The 17,238-nt window shown below is 42.2% G+C and overlaps 1 protein-coding gene across 2 annotated transcripts in view; it reads left to right on the plus strand.

Annotated features, from left to right (window-relative positions):
• Positions 1-11,626: 11,626 nt before the first annotated feature.
• SLC17A6 (solute carrier family 17 member 6) overlaps positions 11,627-17,238 on the plus strand; it is a 45,882-nt gene continuing 40,270 nt past the window's right edge. Inside the window, exons 1-3 of one of the 2 annotated variants that reach the window (XM_006146903.2) lie at positions 11,627-12,621; positions 15,296-15,548; positions 17,007-17,125. In XM_006146903.2, the coding sequence (XP_006146965.1) occupies positions 12,536-12,621; positions 15,296-15,548; positions 17,007-17,125 (458 nt within the window). In that variant the 5' untranslated portion in view covers positions 11,627-12,535. Of the gene's footprint in view, positions 12,622-14,844; positions 14,913-15,295; positions 15,549-17,006; positions 17,126-17,238 lie in introns of those variants that run through there. The other variant, XM_027771206.1, reaches the window with a different exon arrangement.

Genomic DNA, 17,238 nt, shown 5'->3' on the forward strand with positions numbered 1-17,238 from the left:
AAGTGGGGTAGGGAGAAAGGAAATATGATTACTAGAAATTAAGTTAGTCCAAGAAGCAATTTCCCAACATCATTTGAGGTAATGATTTTCAAACCCATCTAAGCAAAAGGCCTGTGTCCTAATTCTGGCTTTTTTTTTTTTGTTCTGTATATCTGCGGGTAATTTTTCTCCACACATGATTGGGTTGAAAGCCTGACCATGTGTGGGAAAGACAACAGGTTTTAAAAAATATTTTATCAGCTAAATATTGACTGTTGGAGTGGTCACCTTCTGAACCGAGACTCCTTTCTCCATTTTCTCTCTACACGATTATCACATAGTTCCCTGATCAAATGTCTAAAAATGTAATTGTGTTGGATCAAATGATTCTTTTATTTTTGCTATAGGGCGCGTGCACTCTCCAGACAGAGAGAGACAGACAGAAAGCGAGAAATCACCCCCCAGGGGGGATGGCCATGCCGCAATCCCTTCTCTTCCGTTCTCCCCTCGGGATCTTGGGCATGCACACACTCGCGCCCAGCGTGAGTTTTAAGCCACAGGTTCTGGGTCACAAACCATGGTCGACTCCGTTGGAGTCCAGCAACATAGCCATTACACTAACTGCTGGTCCCAGATCAAATGATTTTTTGCTCATAAATTAAAAAAATATATTTTCTAAAAAATAAAATACATATTTTCTGATTATCTATGAGAAAGCTGAACTTTCTTAGTTAAAACCTGGATTCTCTGAGATCAAGTTCTGTGTTTTATTCATCTTATTTCTCTCATACTCAGCAAAATGGCTGGCAAGAATTCATGACTTCAAAATGTTGAATGAAAATGCAATTGAATTAACCTTGAATTTCAAGGCTTTCTTCGTTTGAGCTCTTTCTGCTTCTGTGATTACTCTTACTGACTCTTCTTTCCAGTCTGTTAAACTGATCTTCTAAACCTTGCTTCTGTCTATCCACTTTCTTTCATTCATTTACTTATCTATCCATCAAAAGCTTCTAAGATGATCTGTTGAGAAGCTATGAGTGGTGTACTAGCAGGGAGGGCAACTGTAGATACTAGAGACAGAAAAGGAGCGGGTGGGTCAAAGGGGGTGGGAGGCAGGGGGTCAGGGAAAATCAAAACAAAACCGTTAACAAGCGCAGGTGAAACTGTATATGGTAATGCCTTTGACTTGACTAGTATGCGCTGTATTCGTATTGGGAAAAAGCATGTTATACCCTGGAAAGATGTACAGTGATTAAATGTAAATTCCTTAAAATAAGTAAATAAATAGACTATGAATGGCAAGTAATGGAAATCCTCATTCAAACTGGCCTACATAGTAACCAAAATAGATTTATTGGCTCAAAAATGTGAAAGGTCAGTGCCGTCTATCGTGGGGCTGAATAACAGATCTGCCTGAATCTGAGTGATTTATGAGAAATACAGTCCGCGGTGTGGGAAGGTCAGGGTCCGGGGACTGCATATGCTGAGGGTCTTCTCCTTGGTGAGAATGTGCCGTGCAAAGCCCAGGAACAGCTAGGGCATCGCGCGATGAGACCGAGCAAGAGCAGAGCAGGAGTCAGAGTCAGTGTCTCGGCTTGGTTTCATTCTCTCTCTCTCTCTTTTAATGAATTATTTATCCTCAATATTATTATTTTAAAACTTTGCTATAGAGAGGTTGGCAAGTGGCGTGGTGACTAAGGGTGCTGGACTCCCAAATGACTGACCACGGTACAAGTCCCAGAAATTGCAGCTTGCTTTCTCACTTTCTCTCTCTCTCTCTGTCCCTTTCTAGTCAAATTAAAATCAATAAATAAAGTTAAATAAAATAATTATTAAAAAAATTTGCTATAGAGCACATGTGCTCATCAGAGAAAGACAGAGAGAAAGAGAGAGAGAGAAAGTGAGAAAGCAAGTCGCCAGGTATGGGACTTGAAAAGGAACAATGAAATGGTCGCAAGGTATGGGACTTGAACCATGGTAGTCTATGTGGGAGTCCAGCACCTTAACCACCAAGCCACCTGCTCCCCCACCCCTCCGCCCTCTATTTTTTTGTGCTCCCTAGCAAGATCTAACAGGGATAGAAAGAGAAAGAAAATGAGAAAGTCCCCACCCCCACCCCATGGAGAATGATCATGCCACAATCGCTTCTATTTTCTCCTTTTTTTCTAGGATTTTGGATATACATACACACATGCCCAGTGTGTTTCACAAGCTGCTGGGTTCAGAACTACAGCCTATGAAATCAAAACAAATTCTATGCTTCCAGGACACAGTGGGATAGGCATAGAGTAAATATTCCTATTCCATAAAAAGAAAGGAGGACCCAAGCAGATCTGAAACACTAAAGCACAGATATTCCATCTTAAAAGTCCAGAATAAGGGCTGAGAGGTGGCATAATGGTTCAGGCACTGGACTCCCACATGGCCAATGGTGGTTCAAGTCCTGGACCTGGCAGTTGGCTTTCTCATTTTCCCTCTCCCTCTGGTGAATGCACATACCCTATAGCAAATTTTAAAAATGATAATAAATTTAAAATTCTTTAAAAAACAACTCCAGAATAATCACCCTCCATGCGCCATCTCCTAGACACACGGGGGACTTCAGTCACCAAATCACTGGGCAGCGTTATCTCCACAGCCATACAGGACTCCATCCACACTTCCACTCTAGTGAGTCGAAGGCTCGTGCCCATGGATCTCCCCAGGCTTTGCCTCCTGTGAGTTTACAAGTGTCCAGTCATGGGGACCCTGCTCGGATGCCTTATCACTTCCCAAAGGCCCCATCTTTCAATGCTGTAATTGGATTAAGTCTCCATCCTCCCAACATCATTGTAACATGTTCAAATCTCACTTTTGGTACTTGTTTTCTGTTTTGGTCCAATGTGCTCCTGATAACTGAATACCTGAAATGGGTGATTAATAAAAACAGAGGTTTATTTAGCTCATATTTTTAGAAGTCCAAGGTCTCTGGGCTGCTATTGGTGAGGGTCATCTTGTCTATGGGGTCCCAAGCAGGGCACCCGATGGTAAGAGCTTGTACAGGGAGGAGGACATTTCTGTGTCTTTGTCTCTGTGTCTCCTTGTACTCCCATGAGTGTCCTGTCATGGAGGGCCCTACCCAGATGCCTGCTCACCTCCCGAAGACTCCACATTTCCACACCATAACCACATGAAGTTTCCATTCTCTCAACACTCTTATAATGGTTCACCAAATTTTAACACGTAATTTTTTTAGAGGATGTTTTGCTTTAGGGTGCATGTGCTTGCCAGAGAGACAGAGATAATGAGAGGGAAAATGAGAAATCAAATCCCCAGGGAGGATGGCCACTCCGCAATCCCTTCTCCTCCAATCTTCTCCCAGGACCTTGGGCATGCACTCACACATGCCCAGGGTATGTTTCAAGCCACCGGGTCTGGGACTTGACCTGCGATCAGCCATGTGAGATTCCAGTGACATAACCTCTATGCCATCTGCTAGCCCCACACATGGATTTTAAAGGGGCATATCCAGACCATAGCAGCCAGTCTAGTTACAGAACAGGTTTCAGTGTGGTTTAGACAAATTCTGTTTCTCCACAGTGAACGACTGTACAGATTGCTTCTCAATATACAGAGTCCCAAGTAACAACTAAGGAATTTCCATTCTACCCAATAAGACTTGTCCACTGTGGTTCCCAGCAGAGTCCCATGTGATCCTTACCATTATAATAATCACACAGACGAGCCAGACAAATGTTAAGTGGTGGCACATTTCTACAGACAAGACGTTTCAGTGTCTGTTTCCTCTTTATGCTAGAGGAGAAAACGTCCATGCATAAGGTGTATATCACTGGAAACACGTTGCCTGTTGATTTCAGAGTCATTTAAAGCAGTACTTTAGGTCAGCCTTTTCACTCAGTGAAATCTTTTTCTTTTTTTACCACTAGAGGGCAGCAGCTAGAAAACGATTACCACCATTATATCTTTTTGGGGTTGTTTTTACTCCTCTATAATTATGATTGCAGAGTGCTTGCTTACAGCAATGAAATAGTCTAGGTTTTAAATATTCTATTCTCTTGCCAAGCTATGTATTCAGACTTGTTTTGAAAAACGTAATTCTAAATAGTTTAGAAGAATCTCCAGATTCTTCCTCTTACAGCTGAAGTAATTCAAGTTCAACAATAAATGTTTCATAGTGTTAAATAAAAAGTCAAATACAACCAAATGAGAGATCTTAAACAGCATATAGAATCTTTCAAGGGAGATAGTACTCCACACTCTGTGGTGACAAAAACCTCACACTCCCACCCCAAAGACTTAATAACCCAGGATGGTGAAAACAAAATGGGACCCAGTGGAAGAGACTTCAATTAGGTAAGCTTTCAGCAGATCCAAAAATACTCCATATTAGTTGTCATTCAATCAATTTAAGTATCTGTAAAATGGATCACTGTGTCATGTGAGATTTGCCTTGGTCTCCTTTTACTCTCTTTACAAGTTGCATCTCTTTTTTTGGTCTTAATTTTTCCTCATCTTCCCTCATAGACTCACACTATTTATCCCCAAAAAACCTTGTTTTAGAATTTAAAGAGCCTAGTGTTTGCAAAGTATTTCTGTAATGTACCACACATTACTCTATGTATATAATGCAGACTTCAAAATTAGAGCTGCTTTACTGGCACTGGAAGAGCAGAAGCTGATCTCCATTCATTCTAGAACTTGTGTTTTCCCACGGCACAGTAGCACAGGGTGCATGAAGGTACTTTTCTTTCCTAGAGTGTAGGAAGAAAGAGTTGGGAGAAAAAGTGAAAATATTTCTAATAGTAAATGATAAATACTGAGTAGATTCACGTGAAAAGAACAATTGCATGTTTGAGTGTATGCGCACACTTTGGGGAGTGAAAGTATATGCATAAGATAACAGTTCACATTTATTTAAAACTTCCAGCTTCCAGCTTTCTAACCAGAAAAATCAAGATATTTTATTCTAGGCCACTAAATCTAGCAGCACAGTACTGGGGTATGTACACAGATGTGGTTCTTTAGACAAACTGAATTATTCTCTCTCCAGCTCTCAAGAAATTGTATAATGATGATTTCTTAGAAATGTCTCTGAGGCTAACACTGCAAAGTAAAGTCAAATAAAGCTCAACTAAAAACTGCTCACTAAAAAAAAAAAATCCTTGATAAGAAAAAAAGTCACAGATGAATCCCAGAGCCTATTTGTTTAGCCTCAACCTGAAAAAAAAAAAGTGTGTAATTATTAGAGTGAACATTTACTTAGGAATTCAAGGTCAAATAAAGTCATATTGTAAAAAAAAAAAAGCTGTTAAAATGCAATTTTCTCCTTAAGAATGTGCATTCTCTGTATCTATTATTAAAAAAAAAAGAAAAAAAACTAGGAGAGTATGCTGAGTTAATTGACTTACTATTTTCAAAAAAAGGCCTAGCCCACAGTAGGTATAAATATCTGTTGAGTGACTATTTGTTGAAAAAATAAACAGAAAATGTTTGATTTAAAAGAGCCTCCAAATTAGTCATCATGAGGTATTTTTGAAAATAAGTTTGCCATAAAAGAACCTGAATTACCCTAACTGTGATGCTTTTAGAATACATATATTTTGGAGACTGGCAGGTGGCATGGTGGTTGAGGACACCGGACTCCCACATGGCCAACCATGGTTCGAGTCCCAGATCTGGTGGCTTGCTCTCTCTCTTTTACTTTGTCCCTTTCTGGTCAAATTAAAATAAATAAATAAAGTTAAATAAAATAATTCTTTAAAAAATACATTTATTTTTTTGTGATGGAAAGAGAAGCATCACATTTACATTACTATTGAAATATTTATTAAAATATTACAATTTTTTTCTATTGTGATTATAAAAAAAAAGTCATTTTTGTCTATATAATTATATTATTTCTATATCTTAATACACTGACGTTCCCTTATAGTAACTTTTTGGCTAATAGAAAGACTCTCAATTTATTTCTAAATATTATACATTTTGGACTCTGCCAGCCAATTGTTAAAGAAACTTCATATTTTTAGATGTAGATTCTAATTTAATAAATAAGAAAGAGAAGAAAGAAAGGAAGAGATAGGAAAAAACATTAGAACAATAGTTTTAATTATATAGTTCCACAATTGTTTCTAAAATATTAACATATTCTTCCACCAGAGGGCAACATTTACAGACATTTAAATGATTTCTCACAAGCATTTCACTATACAGGGCTAAAAAGAAGTCCTAACCAAGCTGTTGGATATTATCTAATGTAAGCTCAAAAATACCATGAATACCACTATTTACACAATTGCATATAAAACTCAGTATCTACTCACAGTAAAACACAATCTAAGTTCACTGTTTAAATATATAGAGAGACAAGACTTCCAGAAAGGAGCATGTGTCTACATATTACTCACTTTGTTCAGCTTAGTATTAACTATTTAGCTAAAACATAATGGAAAAATCTTAGAATGGGAGAGACAGTTTTACTTTAATTTTTAAAAAGTAATGAAAAAGTCACGGAATTTTGCAAGTGGAACAGATAATAAGGGCCAGTTACTACAAGCCTTCCTTTGTGCTAACTGGAGAAATGGAAGTTTTTCAGTGTCAAGTGATTGGTTCAGAGTTGCAGGGATGATAATCAGCAGAATCAGGACTGAAACCCAGGTCGGCTGATTTCACATTTTATACTCTAAGCTATTGATATTCCAAGTGGGATCCTTGAGATCCTTGTGTTCCTTAGGAACTTGCTAGAATTGCTAAATCTTGGGCTCCACTAAAAACCTTTTGAATCAGACTCTGCATTTTTAGGGGCTAGCTAGTGACCTAGTGGTAAAGTACAATGCTCTGCAAGACATAAGAAGGTTACTGGTTTGAGTCTGAACACTTCCCCGAGTACCCACGTGTCTATGATTCTTGACTGGCTCAGGCCTGGGGTGGATCCCAGCATTGGGATCCTGTAGGGCTCTGCCTCTCTTTCTCTCCCTGTATCCTTCACTCATTAAATAAATTAATAAACAGAAAAAGAAAAGAATCTGTATTAAAAAGGTCTTAAACTATGAGAAATGACTCTAACCTGTGCTGTTTCCTCATCTCCAGTTGTATGACTTTAGGCAATTTTGGAATTTCTTTTTCCTCCTCAATAAAATGAGAATAAAACTAGCTTAGTTTAAAAAAATAATTATAAGGAATAAATGAGATCATTAAGTAAATAAAAGCCTCTCGTAAACTGCAATACGTTACATACGTAAGTTATATTTAATGATAATTTCCCCTTTCTTGTTCAGGGTGCTTGAGAAGAGGGACAATTATTTTTCTAGAGGAAAAATTGTCTACTGATGCACTTTAAGGCCACTGTCAAAACTGGGTGTGAGATATTGGGAGCAAAGCAGGGTGTTCAGAGGAAGAAAAGCTTTTTTTAAATATCCCTGAGTGAATGTCATATGGATAGCTACTACTGTTTTTTGGCATGAAGATAAATCTGGTCAATTTTAAGTCACAAAATTATATGTTGAGTCTTTGAAATTTGGAGTACACACAAAAATATCTGTTGAATTAGCAAATGGTGTCTGAATATACATCTCTTATACTGGGATCTGCTATTCATTTAACATGGGATTCTTCAGCTTTAGATGGCTGAATAACAATTCTTGTAGTTTTTCACATATCCTATTTCTCCTTTTTTATCTCATTGCTAAAGATGTCTCCTCTGGTTGGAAAGCTCTCCAAGTACTACCACCTCTTCAGGCTTAGTTTTCTAGGCTGCTACTATCTTCTTTTTTTTTTTTTAGAGGTTTTTGCTGTAGAGCGCGTGCGCTCACCAGACAGACAGAGACAGAGAGACAGAAAGCGAAAAACCACCCCCCATGGGGGTTGGTCATGCAATCCCTACCCCACCATTCTCCTCTCGGGACCTTGGGCATGCACACACATGTGCCCAGCATGAGTTTTAAGCCACCGGGTCCGGGACGCGAACTGCGGTCAACTATGTGGGAGTCCAGCGACATAGCCATTACACTAACTGCTGGTCGCATAGGCTGCTATTATCTTCATAGACTAAATTTCCATAACACATTAAGACAGACATGGAAATAGGGAATCTTAAAATCTTTTCTAAACACTTTCACTCCCAGGCTGGATTATTTAACTTATCTAATTTTACCTGTAATTATTTTAATTGTATTTATGTGTCTATCACCCACAGAGCTTCTGAGATCTTTCAGGGTCATTCCTGGACCCAGTGTAATCCTTGGCACTCAGTAGATATTTTTAGAATGAATCAATCAATATTAACAGCTATTCTGGTTTGGGCACTCCCCCTGCTATCAAGAAAATAAAGAGCCAGATGACATCCATTTCAGTACAGGTGATTGTTTTATCATTGTTTTACTCTGGAAACAATGCACTTGTGTTGGATTTATATTGCTTGGTGTCCCCTCATACACAAACAGTGGGGACTTAGCTACCACATCCACTGGGGCTATAAATATCTAGACATATGCAGAGAAATTTAAGCAGGAGAATGGTTTTTACAACACTACTGAGCATTGCAGATACTTATTACAGCTTCCATGTTTTACGTAACTTTTGAAAATTTCTAAGTCATGACTGCCCTAAATAAATTAAAATGAATAAAGTTAGTCACTAAAGATTTTCAAAACATAGACTTCGGAAATTCACCTAGATGGGTCATGTCTAAGTAGTTTAAGTCTTTTGTTTGCAAGGAGGCTGTTTCATGAGGGGTGTGTGTGTGTGTGTGTGTGTGTGTGTGTTTTCCTCTCTCTTGAGACCTGCTGTCCTTTGAAAATAGATATTCTTTTGAAACATTCTAGAGTTTTAGAAAAATTGAATTCATGTTTTTGTTGATGATATACATTTTAATGCATGTTTATTGAAATAAGGAAAAGACGCCTTCAGTATTTTCTTTATCATAATTCATAATGATATATAATTTGACAACTATTCATAATGGCAGCTGGTTTAGCTACTTTTCAAAAATTGTAAAGCTATTCATTCAGTGAATACACATCCATTATATAATTTTAGCTATTCAGAGGATATTCTTCATGATTCTGTATTGATATCCATATTTCTGAGATTTAAGGCCACTGTCAAAACTGGGTGTGAGATATTGGGAGCAAAGCAGGGTGTTCAGAGGAAGAAAAGCTTTTTTTAAATATCCCTGAGTGAATGTCATATGGATAGCTACTACTGTTTTTTGGCATGAAGATAAATCTGGTCAATTTTAAGTCACAAAATTATATGTTGAGTCTTTGAAATTTGGAGTACACACAAAAATATCTGTTGAATTAGCAAATGGTGTCTGAATATACATCTCTTATACTGGGATCTGCTATTCATTTAACATGGGATTCTTCAGCTTTAGATGGCTGAATAACAATTCTTGTAGTTTTTCACATATCCTATTTCTCCTTTTTTATCTCATTGCTAAAGATGTCTCCTCTGGTTGGAAAGCTCTCCAAGTACTACCACCTCTTCAGGCTTAGTTTTCTAGGCTGCTACTATCTTCTTTTTTTTTTTTTAGAGGTTTTTGCTGTAGAGCGCGTGCGCTCACCAGACAGACAGAGACAGAGAGACAGAAAGCGAAAAACCACCCCCCATGGGGGTTGGTCATGCAATCCCTACCCCACCATTCTCCTCTCGGGACCTTGGGCATGCACACACATGTGCCCAGCATGAGTTTTAAGCCACCGGGTCCGGGACGCGAACTGCGGTCAACTATGTGGGAGTCCAGCGACATAGCCATTACACTAACTGCTGGTCGCATAGGCTGCTATTATCTTCATAGACTAAATTTCCATAACACATTAAGACAGACATGGAAATAGGGAATCTTAAAATCTTTTCTAAACACTTTCACTCCCAGGCTGGATTATTTAACTTATCTAATTTTACCTGTAATTATTTTAATTGTATTTATGTGTCTATCACCCACAGAGCTTCTGAGATCTTTCAGGGTCATTCCTGGACCCAGTGTAATCCTTGGCACTCAGTAGATATTTTTAGAATGAATCAATCAATATTAACAGCTATTCTGGTTTGGGCACTCCCCCTGCTATCAAGAAAATAAAGAGCCAGATGACATCCATTTCAGTACAGGTGATTGTTTTATCATTGTTTTACTCTGGAAACAATGCACTTGTGTTGGATTTATATTGCTTGGTGTCCCCTCATACACAAACAGTGGGGACTTAGCTACCACATCCACTGGGGCTATAAATATCTAGACATATGCAGAGAAATTTAAGCAGGAGAATGGTTTTTACAACACTACTGAGCATTGCAGATACTTATTACAGCTTCCATGTTTTACGTAACTTTTGAAAATTTCTAAGTCATGACTGCCCTAAATAAATTAAAATGAATAAAGTTAGTCACTAAAGATTTTCAAAACATAGACTTCGGAAATTCACCTAGATGGGTCATGTCTAAGTAGTTTAAGTCTTTTGTTTGCAAGGAGGCTGTTTCATGAGGGGTGTGTGTGTGTGTGTGTGTGTGTGTGTGTTTTCCTCTCTCTTGAGACCTGCTGTCCTTTGAAAATAGATATTCTTTTGAAACATTCTAGAGTTTTAGAAAAATTGAATTCATGTTTTTGTTGATGATATACATTTTAATGCATGTTTATTGAAATAAGGAAAAGACGCCTTCAGTATTTTCTTTATCATAATTCATAATGATATATAATTTGACAACTATTCATAATGGCAGCTGGTTTAGCTACTTTTCAAAAATTGTAAAGCTATTCATTCAGTGAATACACATCCATTATATAATTTTAGCTATTCAGAGGATATTCTTCATGATTCTGTATTGATATCCATATTTCTGAGATTTGAGTCCAGCGTCCTTAAGTAAAATTACTCCCCCTATTGGCTTAAATGAAATCCAGTGTTTTGACCTTGAGAATGTGGTTCAAGGCCAATCTGTTTTGTAATCACTTGCCTGAGTTCCATCTAAGAGGTTCATAATTCATGTGTATGAAATCAGTAATTCACATTAATCTAGCATAGACTTTTTAAGCTTTGTTTGATGAAATAAATTCATTGATACTATACCTATACATGTGAAATCAAGCCTTACATGAATGTCTCTTGAAGTATCTGCTTCAGGAGAAGATGGAACAAAGAAAAACAGTGATATTTGGAATATAAGTAAATTAAAATAAATCTTTAAAATATCATCAGTTACAATTTGTTGACAATCACAAGGCTCAACCACAAATTTTATCAGTATGTTGGTATTTCTGTACCATGATATAAATTAGATAAGTTTAAATTTTCAAGTGATTTATACTAGACTATCTTTTATTAATTAAATGTATCAAGTTTAAAAATATTCTTTTCTTTCTCTTCTCTCCCTTTCTCCTCTCTCTCTTCATTCCCTTCCTTCCTTCTTTCCTTCCTTCTCCTATCAAGGGTTAAAACAAGCACATTGGCAGCATAAATGTGCGTTTTATGTAGATATATTTTATACTCGGGGGACCCCATAAACATAAGTGAAATATGTCATAAACTTCCTTCCCTGCAGTACTGTCAGAGCTGGCATCAGTGTAGCAAACCTGACATAGCTTGTCAATTTTTAATAAAGTCTTCCTCCTTTGCAGAGCCAAATGCACCATTCTCCCTGCAAACTCTGGAGATGATGACATAGTCCCTCTTGGTTTCCATAGCATCCGTTCCTGAAGAGCCACGGTATGGTCTTTGGTCAGGGCGATCCGCCCAGTTCCCCTAGAAAGTTGGCAACCTGGCTAGCCAAAAGCTGCTTCCCTTTTTCCTGAAACTTACTCTGTCCGTGGTGCTGAAGCATCCTGCCGAAACCCGCCCAGACGGGCGCTGTCAGCCGTGCTGAAAAAAGTCTTCCTTGTCGCTGCCCAAATCAGACCTGGGTGTGTTATTTACTCACGTCCGCAAAGAGCAGCAAGGCTTCTCCATCTTAATTCGACTCTACCGCAGAGCAGTTACGCCGGCGTGATGGGAGGAGATCGTGGGCAGAGAGGAAAAACTAATAGCAGCTTGGCTCACCTGAGACCTGAGATGCTCCCATGAGTTTTGATGCTCTGCTCCTTACAGCAAAGACACCATTTTACAAAGTACTGTTCTGTTGGCTTTGCCCTTACACAAGGGTTCGGTGATACCTCTGCTTAAGCCAGCAGATGTGAGAGCAGTAAGCCTTCAAACTGGGAATTTACATCGTTTTTCAGTGGACTGACTTCCAGGACAAGGACTCTTCTGCACCCGCCCAAATATCATGGCACTGCCCGCGCCCTCTGCCACCGGATCCTCCCCTTCCAATGAGACTTTCTGATGGTGTCTACCAACTCTCCTATTAGGAAACCCGTGGGTTGCATGCAGCTATTCTGTTGTATTCCCGTTCTCACTCGCCCTCCCCTCTCACTCGCACTCTAACTGGAGGCACACCGGTACCATTCTGCTGAGAAGAAACAACCCACAACTACCTTAAGCGATTGAGACAATGTGTACCACCCCCGCCTTCCATAGCGGCCACTTTTGAAATCTGGCAAGAGCCAACATCGGTTTTTGCAAGAATGGAGTCGGTAAAACAAAGGATTTTGGCCCCTGGAAAAGAGGGGCTAAAGAATTTTGCTGGGAAATCCCTTGGCCAGATCTACAGGTAAGAGAAAGCAAAGCCATGCTTACCTGGGGCTCAGCATGAAAAAATCTGCAGGGCCATCTCAGTAAACCCTGCTTGCTTAGAGAGGTTGTAATATGATCGGAAAGTCTTTTTGTTGCTCTTGCTGGAGCGGGCTGCTCTGGAAACCTGCTTATTAATGCAGGAATGTTGCACTAAATGAACCTGTCTGCTTTTAGGTGTGTGTGTGTGTGTGATTTTTGTTTAGGTACCTGCAGAGTCTCATCCTTTCCTATGCGGGATTCACTTCTTTATAATTGAGAGAGGACCAGCACCTACCAAAGAGCGTTGGGCTTATGGATACCAACAATTAAATTTTAATGCAGACAAGTGATCAAAATAAAAACCCTATAAAATAATTAACGAAGAAATTCCAAAAACTAATGTAAAGAGAAATTTAGATCTCAGTTTCAAAACCGTAGTAAAGAAAGCCCTGGTGGAATTTTCCTTCTTTATGGAATGAGAAGGAATCAAAATATATCAATAATTGATTGCTGAAGTAGTTCCTCTTTCTGAACCTGAAACAATGTGTGTGAGTGTGTGTGTGTGTGTGTGTGTGTGTGTAATTATTTGCCCTCTTCTAGAAGTCTGTTTCTTGCATGGGAAATGTCACAGTGCTTATAAGAACAACCATGATCATAACCAGTAACCTTACTTCGAAAGTAGTAAAAATGATTTTCAAATTTTTACTCATCCATATAGCCATTGTGCTAATTATGCCAAAACTCGCACCGCTTTAAATCCTTCCAAGTATGTTACGTGCATTTTTTTTCTTAATAATATGAGCAGAATCATTCTTGACTTTGGGGACAGACACACAAAAAGTAAATGATCCCAAAGGACACGGTTTTTCACATTTGGGAAATGGAAGCCATTGTCAATGTATAAGAAATGAAAAGACAGTGAACAATGCGCCTCCTATTTTCTCCAAATTTTCTCGTTTCCGGTGGGCTTCGTGTAGGCACATCATGCACCTATGCGGCAGCAAATACCGCAAGGGCCCTGCAGTCTTGCCACTACCCGAGAAAGGACTGTCCTTTTTCTACCCCGCTGACAGCAGGTGGGGAGCTCAGGGCAGAGTTCACATTTGCATATATAAGCATATGAAGCCAATGTAAAACTAAACTGAAATAAGATAAAGTGGGTTGAATTTTTTTTCTCCCAGAATAAATTGCAATGTTTTCTAACATCGAGACTGGATTTCGGCGTAAGCTCTAACTTAACTGTGTTATAAAGTCCTTTATGACCTGTTCCTCCAGGTGCTATTTTCTAGAAGGTGGAAGCCCGACATTTTTTCCCAGTAGCCACAAATTGCTTGACAGCAATATCCCAAGCTATGCGTTCTTGGAGTTGATCTAAAAATCTTATTGGCTTTATCTGTGTGCAGAAACAACTGTGTGCACCTGTCACTTAAAAGGAAACAACTAGAAAGTAATTGCATGGTCGACTGGGAAAATATCCTGCAAATTATAAGAGAGGTTCTTCATTCAAATATTAAAAAAATCAATCTTCTGGTGGCCACGGAGATATCACCTCTCACATTCTTTTTGCAATAGAAAATTTACAGGCATATTGTAGACGAGAAAACCCTACTCCCTTGTAGTCTAATCATTCCATCACTTCCCATTTCCCCTTCTCTCAAGGACATAAGAAATCCCCAAAGGAATTGAATCAAACGGATGGAAAACCCTGTAAAATACTATGCAATATTTTTAAAGGTGAAATCTTTCACCTCGGTGTGGGACATCTCACAGAAGTTGATTTGAGGGTGCGTTTGTATATCTGGGAGAAGCATCTTCAGCCTTTGGAAATGGGTCCAGGACGTTTTTTCAGTGTTTGTAACCGAGGTAGTAATGACGCAAGATTGTGAATAATTAATTATTCATGTTCTGGCAGTAGGAAGCTTAGGTGTCGGCCATATGCTGCGGAGGCCTTTGTTTGCAACTCGAGTAAAAAGGGAAAAAAAAGAGAGAGATGTGTAACGGTGGAGTAAGCGTTGGATTAGCACCCAGGGCTAGGACAAGTTGCAGAGGCGTGATTTACACTCGCAGAGGGAGTCCTCATCCCTTTTCCGTGTGGGCAGGGGCCTGCTGAGGCCTTAGTCCCATGGGGACCCCGAGCTCATCTCGGGGACGGGGACCTGCGGTCCTCCACCTGGAAAGCTTCCCTTTAATTGGGAAAGAAAGGATGGGCGGCGGAGCTGTGGCTGGGCGCGCCCCTGCTAGGCTGCCCTCAGGTGCCTGGGTGGCCTGACGGCGCTGGCGGTCGCTAGGGTAAACTGCATTCAGAGGTGGGGGAGGCGTCTACACAGGTGCGGAGGAGGTGCCTCGGGGTAACCTCTTCCGCAGAAACTGCAGACTCCGTGCGAAAGTTAGGCCCAAGCGGCCTGTGTTTCTGAATCGAGGCGGGGAGGGGTGAATCCCGAGAGGGTGGGGATTGGAGTCTTAGGCCTGAAGGATTAAAGTTGAGCCCGCGGTCGCCGGGAGAGGGACTGGGAGAATGCTGGGAAGGAGGTCCTGAGGCTAGGTGTCGCCCGCCACCCTAAACCCGGAGGGAGGGCGGAGGTCAGGTCCTGCGGGGTCCAGGAAAATGGACAAGCCTGGGGTCCGGGTGCCTAACCCGCCGCGTCCTTGCCTCCTCCCACTCTGCCGCGCAGGGTGCTGGAGAAGAAGCAAGAGACCGGGGAGACCATCGAGCTGACGGAGGATGGGAAGCCCCTGGAGGTGCCCGAGAAGAAGGCGCCGCTGTGCGACTGCTCGTGCTTCGGCCTGCCGCGCCGCTACATCATCGCCATCATGAGCGGCCTGGGCTTCTGCATCTCCTTCGGCATCCGCTGCAACCTGGGCGTGGCCATCGTGGACATGGTCAACAACAGCACCATCCACCGCGGGGGCAAGGTCATCAAAGAGGTGGGCAGCGCCCGGCGGCTCGGTGGCTGGGGCCCGCGAACGCTCCTGTTGGAGCCTGGCTGGGTACCCCCCAAACGGAAGGCCTAGATGTTCCAAAAGCTCTTTCTAGATCTGCCACGCTAGCGCGGGCCGCGGCAATATCCCCAGCTCCCTGCTGCCGCTGTCCCGGGCCCTCCCTCTCACACCTGCAGAGTGGACGAGCGTCCAGCTCACTAGGTTTCCTGAAGAATGGCTTACACAAGAAGTCGTGACGAATCACATCCGCTAAAGCCAAGTGCAGACGTTCGTCCTATTACCAGGGGAGCAGAGCACCGTATTTTAATAGTCGTTACTTCCCTTAGCTTCAGTCAGTGCCCTCCAAATCATTGTTAATAAACATAATGAAACAAAGTTACGAACAAATCCAATCCGTTGTGCTTACGTGGGCGGGCCGGGTGGAAGGGCCTTTAGGAAGTTCAACTCTGTCGCCAGGAAAGGGGTACAAGGCTGGAGAGCCTGGAGTGCCACCTCCCCAAATCTACGAGTGTGTGTGGGGGACAGTGACACCCGCGGGTGGGGGAATCAGGCCAAGGTCACAGAAACCCATGGGTTCCAACTCCCTATTTAGCGACCTGGTGTCACAAACCAGGACTGGAAGGAGAAATTGGGGAGCACCCGCCGGGAAGCTGTGAGCCCTGCTGGGCCCCGGGGAGTGCGGAAACCCACAAGAGCGCCTTTAGTTTAGCCGAAAAGAGAGAAAGGTTCCGCATTCCCAGGCGGGGTGGGCGCTCCCTCTTCTTCCCGAGGCAGATATTTCACTCTGGTTTACTTCGAGGTTCAGTTTGTGGGGTGACCCAGCGTGGCCTGGGCAGAGCTGGGCCTCAGCCATGGCACGTGCCCATCGCTGGGACTTTCTACCGCTCCTGGCAACACCTCCCTCTGCGCTGACTCCCCTAAATCCACCAGGCCAGAGGACTACCCGACTTTCCAGCCCTCGCCCCTCGGCATTTTGCTAGACTCCCTTTCTCCCAGTCCCTCCAAGCCGGGCTCCTTACATCCCAAGCGCCCCACTTCTCTTTCCCAGAATGTCCCTATTTGGGTCCCCAGGGTCAGAGTTCACTTTCGAAGTCACCCCTGCTGCTGGCATCCACTAGGCCACCGGGCCAGAGTCTATCCCGAACCTACCAAGGAGGCTTTATGTGGAGTCGGAATCCTGAACTGTGAATGCGGAAGATTCTCATGCCCTGGGGCAAGACCGCCCTGCCAGGGGAGCAGAGCCGAGGCGCCCAGCCTCGCCGCTAAGTGTATCTCGTTACGAGCTCCGGTTTCTCTGTTAGAAAAGGCAATGATTAGGAAACGAAAAGTAAGCCCCTCGCCCCTAAAGGGCAGTCCGGGACCTGCGCGCTGGGGGCTCTTTGGTGTGGGAACCGCCAGCAGTGCCGCTCCGACACTGACTCGCCTCTCTCCCCTACCCCGCAGAAAGCAAAATTCAACTGGGACCCGGAAACCGTGGGGATGATCCATGGCTCCTTCTTCTGGGGCTACATCATCACCCAGATTCCAGGAGGCTACATCGCGTCCCGGCTGGCAGCCAACAGGTAACGTGCGGGGCAGGCCCAGGCGCGGGGCCGGGGTTCGCACCCTGCAAGGGCAGCGGAGGCCCGGGGCAGGACTCCTGGGCAAGGTCTCCTAGTCCCTTGACGCAACCCCT

Source organism: Tupaia chinensis, unplaced genomic scaffold, assembly GCF_000334495.1.
Source record: "Tupaia chinensis unplaced genomic scaffold, TupChi_1.0 Scaffold000196_1, whole genome shotgun sequence".
NCBI lineage: Eukaryota > Metazoa > Chordata > Mammalia > Scandentia > Tupaiidae > Tupaia > Tupaia belangeri.